At 40.0% G+C, this 9,180-nt stretch overlaps 1 protein-coding gene and 2 long non-coding RNA genes across 8 annotated transcripts in view; 1 reads left to right on the top strand and 2 right to left on the bottom strand.

Annotated features, from left to right (window-relative positions):
* Positions 1–2,013, bottom strand: part of LOC133493984 (CASP8 and FADD-like apoptosis regulator) — a 3,936-nt gene extending 1,923 nt beyond the window's left edge. The window contains exons 1-3 of the mRNA XM_061807996.1: positions 1,864–2,013; positions 1,718–1,789; positions 737–818 (exon numbers count right to left, since the gene is read on the bottom strand). Coding sequence (XP_061663980.1) covers positions 737–818; positions 1,718–1,789; positions 1,864–2,013 — 304 coding nt within the window. The remainder of the gene's footprint in view (positions 1–736; positions 819–1,717; positions 1,790–1,863) is intronic.
* A 44-nt stretch (positions 2,014–2,057) lies between these two features.
* LOC133493524 (uncharacterized) lies at positions 2,058–3,450 on the bottom strand. The gene is made up of 3 exons (XR_009793033.1): positions 3,315–3,450; positions 2,174–3,093; positions 2,058–2,076 (listed from the first exon to the last, which is right to left on the bottom strand). It is a non-coding gene; the product is annotated as an uncharacterized LOC133493524 (long non-coding RNA).
* LOC133493518 (uncharacterized) lies at positions 3,124–8,813 on the top strand. Of its 6 annotated transcripts, none has more exons than XR_009793015.1 (9): positions 3,124–3,214; positions 3,631–3,676; positions 3,757–4,639; positions 4,769–4,967; positions 5,113–5,352; positions 6,265–6,311; positions 6,799–6,880; positions 7,786–8,333; positions 8,436–8,813. It is a non-coding gene; the product is annotated as an uncharacterized LOC133493518 (long non-coding RNA). The 6 variants fall into 6 exon arrangements; XR_009793014.1 differs by lacking the exon at positions 3,124–3,214 and adding an exon at positions 3,332–3,511; XR_009793018.1 differs by lacking the exon at positions 3,124–3,214 and having other exon boundaries at positions 3,333–3,676; positions 3,757–3,906; positions 4,531–4,639.
* The last annotated feature ends 367 nt before the right edge of the window (positions 8,814–9,180 follow it).

Genomic DNA, 9,180 nt, shown 5'->3' with positions numbered 1-9,180 from the left:
AGTATTTGTGACCATTTGCTTCACGTATGTCTGTAGTATTCTCCCCAAATTTACCAAGCCTGACACACTGGATGTCCACTGGATTGGATTGAAGCAAAAGATGCTCCAGAAACTCAAATTCTTTACTTCTGATTTTAATATTTGACTACCGTAAGAATTTATTAGGTTCAACATTCTAGAGTGCGATTACAGTTTTTTGTTTAAATAGGGGGCTTAAATATTTGAACAGGAAAAGACGTATGGTTGATTTGACTCGCTAATCAACCATACAAGTGCACAAATGACAAACACTTTTCCTTAAAAACACCAAACGCACCATCTTCAAAGCCTTTAGGCTTGTAATCTTTTTCAGCACAAATATTAGAAAAGCCTCAGTGTTGTTTCATGAGGCCTCACTTGCTCACCACTAAGTGCAAGGTACCATATTTTCCGCACTATAAAGCGCACCTTCAACGAATGGCCGATTTTAAAACTTTTTTCATATTTAAAGGCGCATAGAATAGACCCTACAGTAGAGGCTGGGGTTCCGTTATGCATCCATGAGATGGAGCTGCACTAAAGCCGATTAGACCAGATTATAAGGCAAACCGTCGGCTTTTGAGAAAATGAAAGGCTTTTAGGTGTCCCTTATAGTGCGGAAAATACGGTACTGTAGTTCCCAGTCCCAAGTTCTACTGTACACAAAACAGCGTCTTTCAATGTATGCACTGTAGAAGTATACCCCGATTGTACTCACCTCCGTCATTCCCCACGCAGTCTATGATTACGCACTCCCCTCTGGGGTCACTGGCGAATTTGTACCGACTCACTGGACTCTCCTACGGGGATGCAAATAGAGACATGGTTGAAATTCAACGTGGGTTGATCAAATCGAGCAACAAAAGCCTTAGTCCGTGATTTAATATCGTACATCACAAATGTTGGATGAGACCACTTGAATTTTTCGTCTATTCACAGTCTAAATTCAGTGTTATAAGCAGGCAAGGTTACTCCAGGTCAGAACACAAAACCCAGCCGGACGAATTTCAGACAGCGAATTGTAGCCAGTTGAATTGAGCTAATTTTGTATTTAATCAGCTATTGCTAACATATGTTTTATGTTTTGAGGACGACAGATGGGATTCAGTCCTGTGCGAAATCTGGCAATTTTACAGTTTTATAGTGTACTACTTTAATTTGTTATATTAAGGTGAAGTGTCCCAACCAAATAAAAAATATGTTGAGAGCTGTTCAACCCACCATTACGCAATCGTGGCAGCACAGTACTTGACATAACCGCTCTGACAACAATTTTCTTTCACGATCACTTGGCCGCTAGGCCAGTGATCCAGAGGAACCGCTTTCAAATGAGGGCTGAAGTCCAAAAAGGATGCATTTAAGTTTTTAGAATGTGGGAGTAACAGGGAGGGAGTGTAGCTCGAGGAGAAAGTGAAACTTCACATTCTCGGGGCAGTAAATCAATCGGAACTGGACTCTTGTGGTTATCTTAAAAGACGTTCTGCCTGTCATAAAGGAAGTCAGCCTAAATTCTTCCAACGAGGCTTTTTTTTTTTTTTTTTTTTTTTTTAAACGAACTAGCCTGGATTTCTGTGAAAAACTCAACTACTTATTTTCCAAGTCCGGTGCTTTTTTACCTTTAATTTGACCCGAACAGTTAAAACACAGAGTAACTTTTTTTTTTTAAACAGTGAGACTAAAATAATAAAATGGCACTCACCTGAATCTGGGTAGAACCTGCTCGGATCTCAAAGCTCGCTCCACATCGTCCCGGCTGAACCCAAACACCTGCCTGAGGATGTCATATCTCCCCAAATGTAGCATGAGCTCAGCCAAAAACAGACGCCCTTTGTCGTAGCTCCTGACTTTGGACTTAAGAGTCTCCTTTATATGCGCGGCTGTATTGTCTGTGTCCGAAATCTCCCACAAGTAGAGAATCTTGGAGCGTTCGTAGCTGCCGAGGGCTTCTGAGATTTGATGAATAGCACGAAGCATTTCTGGATCAGGAACTGCCATCGATGCACGAAGTGGCTCGAAGCGTTGGTTTTAACGATAAACATCCATTCTCGCTCCTGGGAACTTGCAAAAAAAAAAACCACATACGTATAGTTCATTTAAGTTCTGTACATTTCAAAACATACAACTTTGAATATAAAAGGAACAGGGCGTAACTTACTTGTAAAGTCATAGCGTCGGCGGGTCATAAACGACGAAGGTATTCCAAAACTTGTGGAAAAATGTGAGCCCTCAACTCACGACTCGTCGAAATACTTCGCTTGGATTTCCAGCGTGAAACACTGAGAATGCTGTTACAAAAATAATACAGTAACAACTGGACTCGGTTCTGCCGTGAAGGAGTGCAAAACTCGAAATGGGATCAAGACGTATTGGGCAAACTATTTAACCGAATTTGGAAACCTTTGGTCTTCGTTCCGTTGCTGGCGGTTGATAATCCATCTTAATGGTGCATTACCGCCACCTTCTGCTCCGGAGACAGTACTACTTAGCGCTGTCTGCCCCGATTATACCTTTTATGAGAATTTAATATCTGGGGTCACCATTTTTTTTTCAATTTGGTGCTTCTTCTTTGGGTATTAATTAATCCACGGGGATATTAGATGGATAAAATTTAGGAAATAAAAATAAATCATCTCCGTGAAGACAGATTGCGAGAAAGGATTTTCCACAACAATTATCAACGGTCATTTTTTTCTTTGCCATGATATTGACGGAGTAATGTTATGTGGGTGAATTCTTTAATTACTTCTGTGGAAGTAGACAAGTGCCACCGGGATTTGAATTTGAAATAGGATTTGAAATTCAAATGAAATTGAAATGTTACGTGGATTTGAAATTGAAATAGGATTTGAATTTGAAATGTTAAATTGAATAATTCGCTGTCTGAAATTCAACTCCGTTGTTAAAATTCAGTTTCGTTGTAAAAATTCACTGTCGCTCTGAAAAGACGAACAGACATTTGCAAAGGATTTCAGAACTCAACACCCAGCAGCCAGCCAATCCTGTTACGGTTTCTAAGTCACGTGACATCTCCATGGCGGTCATGGGAGAAAACGCTCCACAGCCAATCCAGTTACGCTTTCGTAGTGACGTAATCGTGACGTACGTCCACAGAGGGGCGGGGGGGAGAAGAACCAAAACAAAAACAAAAAAAACATCTCAGTGGAGGTCATGGACGCTCACGCGAGCGAACACGACTGTGAGTTCACTGCTTGTATTTTCCTGTAGTATGTTGTTAAAACGGGGTGTAACACGTTACAACCGAAAATATGGCAACGGAGCTATACGGAGTTATTTACCGAATGGTGAAGGCTCTTCTGCAAGCCTGAGGACTGAGGGTGCAGTATGATAGAGTCAGGGCGGCCATGCGTCGTGTAGACACCGTTGGGATGGCATCACGTTTGGTCCAGTTTGGGACGGACGCTGTTGTCCCGCTTCAACACAGCTGGACATAAGCAGTGCCTAATGAGTCGGCTTCTGCTGACATTCTGCTCAAGTAAATCATGTATTTCAAAATATGCAGGAGGATGCCCCTTGAGGACTGTATTTGGACATATCAAACCATTTTTGTGACCAGGTTTAGTGATAATGATTGAATATTTTCTGTTTTTTCAGGTACAACATTGTTATCTTTGGTGGCATTGATGGTTTTTTTTGAAAGGTGCTGTAACGTCCATAAATGCACATGTATGGTTTAATAAGATATGTATTTTACTTCTGTACTTTTGCTGTGTTGTGCAGATAATGTGTCTTGGTGCAACTTCCAACAACCTGGCATCTACCACACTGGCTTTCTTTCAGGGTTCAGTGGAGGAGTTTGGTTTCCTCTTTCAGGCTTTCAGTCCATTTTCATCTGAAATTAAATGAAGATAAAACAGAAATTTTTGCCAAGTATGAAAGATTACAAGTCAGCATTCAACTTCATGCAATAATATAAATTAGCAGCAGGCAAGTTAGAAATCTGGGGGTGGTTCTGGACTCAGACCTGAATTTTAACCGTCACATTAGTATTAAGGTCAGCCTAATCCCACCTGAAAAACATATCAAGGGTTAGGGGACTGATGTCTCAGCAGGATTTACAAAAACATGTCTGCTCTTTTATTTTCAGTAGACTACAACAGTCACATGGTTTTATAAGTCCAAATCGCTGCAGTTTGTTCAGAACACTGGCTTCCTCTCTGTCGTAGAATAGATTTGAAAATTTAGCTGTTGGTTTATAAATTTCTGAATGGGTGAGGGCCAAAATACATTTATGAACCAACTAGAATCCAAAGGTCATCAGGGTCATCCTTACTCTCTGCATTCAGAGTTCGAATCAGAGCGAGACAGCATTCAATTTATATGCTTGTCACCTGTGGAATTTAGTCCATGATTGATCATGATCATTTATCTATCTCCAAAATATGTTTTAGGTTGGAAAGAATTTTTTAGCTCTGTTCAAACTTCTCATCAATGCAGTGCTGTACTTTTATGTAATTGTGGAAATTTTTAATCCGTTCCATATTTTGTTTTGAGGGTACGTGCTGATCAAGGGGTGGAAAACGTGGAGGTTGCATGTGTCATGTTTATGGTTCGTGGGACAGGAAGAAGCAGCTTCATATCTGGAAAGTGTTCACAATCAAAGGTTTGTTGATATTAAAACTTCATAAAATGTGATGTTTGTAGTCTATAGCTATATCAGCTTAGTGTGATCTTTAACATAATGACATTCAAAGGGCATTTTAACCATTTGTTTATTACTTTGTAATTTAAGGATTGAGCGACTGTGGAGAGACCTGTGGGCAGCTGTGACATGCACTTATGATGATGTGCTTCACTACCTTGAAGGGGGTACCTCAACATTTCAAATGTTGCACACCTCTTCTGTTGCCATTATGGCTTCCTGCCACGGCTGCAGGATGATCTGGATACTTTGCGCAGTGGCTGGGACAACCATCCACTTTGAACTGAAAGTAACATGACTCCTAACTTGACAGAGATACATTTTAATTGTACAATTGCATTTGTTTTTTTCAACTCATTTATATAATAGTAACCTACAATATTATGACAAATGAAATTATGAGTTCTCTCCCTCCTTTCCTTGTGTTTTCCAAGGTGTACAGATTCCACAAATCAAATGGGAAGACAGCGGGCTTCCTCTGCAGAATGTGTCAAGTGTCAGTGCCGAACTCCAATTTGGAACTGACTTATGAACATATGTCAGCTTTAAGGGATGCAGTCAACCCCAGAGCTACATTTCAGTCTTTTGGCTGTGAAATTTACATTGCTGCAGTTCAGTTTTGTGAAGTTTTTTATACTTTAAAAGTTGCTCCTGCAGGAACCACTTCCTGGAAGGTACAATTGTCCATTTTTTAGAACTTCCAATTCATCTTACATTAGAAGAATCAGAATACATTGTTAGTTTGGCTTTTGTGTTATATTTTCAAATGCACTACAAAGTTATGTTAACACTAACAGTGAAATGTTTCATGAAAACAAATTTCAATGGCATATTTTGAACTGCCATTAACTGAATCAGTGCAGTGTAATGGCAATAACTCCTCTGAACATTGTCACGTGACTTGTCTTGTGTAAATGAGTTCAACATTAAACCATATCTGAAGAACTTGTGATCTGAGAAACAGACACTTTTATTTCTCTAAATCTCAACAACACAACAGTTTCATTGTAACGCAGCTGTTTTTCATAAAAAAATGTTAAAATTGCAACTGCCTAAAAAAAGCATAACATGTTTCAAGAGGAAGGTTGATTCAGAGCAAACCAAAGCCAGTTTGGCAAGAGGAAATACAGCCGACAAAATCATCTTTAAAAGACTTGTTGTCCTAGAAGTGACATCATGAAATGAACCATTGATACACGTCGCATTTTTGCATTTCACGTTAACCGACCGCATCATGATTTATGTTCTGCAGTTGATCAAACGTTGAAGCTGAGAAGCAGCATTGCTGTCAAATATGTCCGTGGGGAAAATAACTACGCTCCGCTGCCAAATTTTCTGTTGTAATGTGTTACACTCCTTTTTAACAACATACTACAGGAAAATAAAAGGATTGAACTCACTGTTGTGTCACGTGACTAAGAAAGCGTAACAGTATTGGCTGGCTGCTCGGTGTTGGGTTATGAAATCCTTTGCTAATGTAACATTTGCTAATGTTTGTAATGTAATGAAATGATAACTGCTTTGAACGTTTTTTCTCTTCTTGCCCTGTTTCACTGACTTCTCGTGTATTTTCCATCTGATTTCAGTCAACACGCCAGCAGTACCCGAGGAAGTGGTGCGCCACCCTTGCCAGGTAAGATTTATACTCAAACTATTTATAGAAATAAGTAATCACAACAATTTAATGTAGTATTTTGCAACTGCACTTTTGTGCATTTATTTTAGCTGCAACTGTACCTTGATGTTTTCTCTGTTTGTATGCTTCCCAAGATGTTCTTTGTTTTTTTTTAATTCAATTTTATTGCACCTTGTGGAGACGCACTCATCATTTCATTGTTTGCACAGCATATAATGACAATAAAGGCTATTGATTGCTTGATTGATTGGGACACCCGACAAACTATTCCTACCAAAGTTCATAGCACGTGGATTTTTAAAATGACTTTTTAAGGTGAAAAATTGAAATTCGGATTCAGGGGAGGACCTAAGTGGTCTCATCCAACATTTGTGATGTACTGTACGATATTCAATCACGGACTAAGACTTTGTCCTACTTTTGTTGCTCTATTTGATCAACCCGTGTTGAATTTCAACCATGTCTCTGCTTCTCATCCCCGAAGGAGAGTCCAGTCAGTTGGTACACATTCACCAGTGACCCCAGAGGGGAGTGCGTAATCGTAGACTGCGTAGGGAATGACGGAGGTGAGTACAATCAGGCTATACTTCTACAGTACATACATTGAAAGACACTCTTTTGTGTACAGTAGAATGTAGGGCTGGGAACTACAGTACCGTATTTTCCACACTATAAGGCACATCTAAAAGCCTTTAATTTTCTCAAAAGCCGACGGTGCGCCTTATAATCTGGTGCGCCTTATATAAGGATCAATGTCGAGCCTTTAGTGTAGCTCCATCTAATGGATGGATAACGTAACCCCAGCCTCTATTGTAGAGTCTATGCTATGCGCCTTATATATGAAAAACGTATTAAAATAGGCCATTCGTTGAAGGTACGCTTTATAGTGCGGAAAATATGGTACCTTGCACTTAGTGGTGAGCAAGTGAGGCCTCATGAAACAACACTGAGGCTTTTCTAATATTTGTGCTGTTAAAATATTTAAGCCCCCAATTTAAAAAAAAAAAATTAACTGCACTCTAGAATGTTGAACCTAATAAAAACCTACAGTAGTCAAATGTTAAAATCAGAAGTAAAGAATTTGAGTTTCTGGAGCATCTTTTGCTTCAATCCAATCCAGTGGACATCTAGTGTGTCAGGCTTGGTAAATTTGGGGAGAATACTACAGACATACGTGAAGCAAATGGTCACAAATACTCAATATTTATCATTCTTTGCAGAGAATAATTCATTCATGCTTGAGAGTTTAGTTTATTTATTCCGTCTGCTTGTGTAGTTCTAACGTGTATCTCCAAATATCAGTTACGTAGAGAGTTATAACACCGTGACACTTATGGTATTCTTTAGTGTCTGTGTATTATTATTTTATTAAAAGAGATTCAAACAATTTTGGAATACAAATTCGATGGATTGAGGATTTTTAAAGGTTGGCTGATCCAAATCATTCTGATAACACTTTTTTTTTCCTCAGAGATGATGGCGCACGCATTTAAGTCACTGCACTTCAATGTGACCCTGCATATATGGCTAAAGCTGGTCGAGACCGTTTCTATGCTCAGAAAAGTCTTCCGAAGGAGTCCGGACCGCTGCGGCGACGCCTTCGTCTACTGCATCATCAGCCGGGCGACCGACAATCTCCTCCAGGCCACGAACACGAACTGCGAAGGTCTCCGTCTGGAAGATGTCCGCCGCTTTTTCAACGCCGACGCCTGTCCGGCGCTGGTCGGCAAGCCGAAACTGTTCTTCATCCAGAGCTACACTGTGTCAGAGTTGCAACCCTGCGCTGTGGAGAACCGCTGGGATGACAGACAACAGCAGCACTCACAATCACAACTTGGGGCAATTTAGAGTGTCCAATTAATGTTGCATGTTTTTGGGATGTGGGAGGAAACCGGAATGCCCGGAGGAAACTTACGCAGGCACGGGGAGAACATGCAAACTCCACGCAGGTGGGGCCGGGATCGAACACGGGTCCTCAGAACTGTGAGGTCAAATAAAGTTCACCCGTAAAGGTCACGGGTACGTTCATCCTGTAATTTCAAGCTAAAGCCAACGCAAACTTCCATAATTTCTTTTTTTTTTTTGTGACTTTTCATCACCAAATGTTTTGTATTCTTACAGGAGTCGACATCTGCTCGATCTTCACGTGGAGGTGAATGGCGCAATCTTGGAGCACAACAGCCGGCATCCTGAGGATCAGTACCACATAGACCTTTATTTGTAGTTGTCTGACGACTTGCCTGTTTAATAGCTGTCAGTATTTGCACTTCAATCTATCTAACAATGAAAATACAGTACTTACGATACTACTGTATTCAGATGAGCTTTTTTTACATCGATATATCTTGTTTTATATTTACCACGTGTGTCTACCTTGCACAGTGCAGCTAAAAACATTTGTCGAGTTTCATACTAGTATTGCTCCACTGTACACGACAATGATTTGCAGTTGTGCCTCTCCTGTCTTTTTTAATAAATGAGATACACAATGTAAAAATACTGGATATGTAGTTATTTGTGATGTTCCTGTACTTACCATGAGCATAATGATGGTTCTTTTTACGTCTTGAGCTCAAATTATTAAGATACCCTCCCTTGAGGACAGGGCAGCAGTTGAAGAGGACAATATAATTGAAGTAAAAATGATTCATAGTGTTTGGAATGCAAAAATAATTACTTTTATTAAAGGTTCAGTGTCATCCCTATCAACATTTTTAAATAGATAGTCTAATGAAAACTACATATAACATTCACTTCAATGTCAAAAGAAAAAATAAATATGAGCGGAGAGCACGTAGTCCATGTGCAAAGTTGCGGAAGTGTCATTCGACGACATCCAAGTGGTCGCCATATTGGCTGTATCTCC

Source organism: Syngnathoides biaculeatus, chromosome 20 (genome assembly GCF_019802595.1).
Source record: "Syngnathoides biaculeatus isolate LvHL_M chromosome 20, ASM1980259v1, whole genome shotgun sequence".
In the NCBI taxonomy this organism is placed as follows: domain Eukaryota; kingdom Metazoa; phylum Chordata; class Actinopteri; order Syngnathiformes; family Syngnathidae; genus Syngnathoides; species Syngnathoides biaculeatus.
Note: the sequence above shows the minus strand (reverse complement) of the source record. Positions and strands in the feature narration are given on the sequence as shown.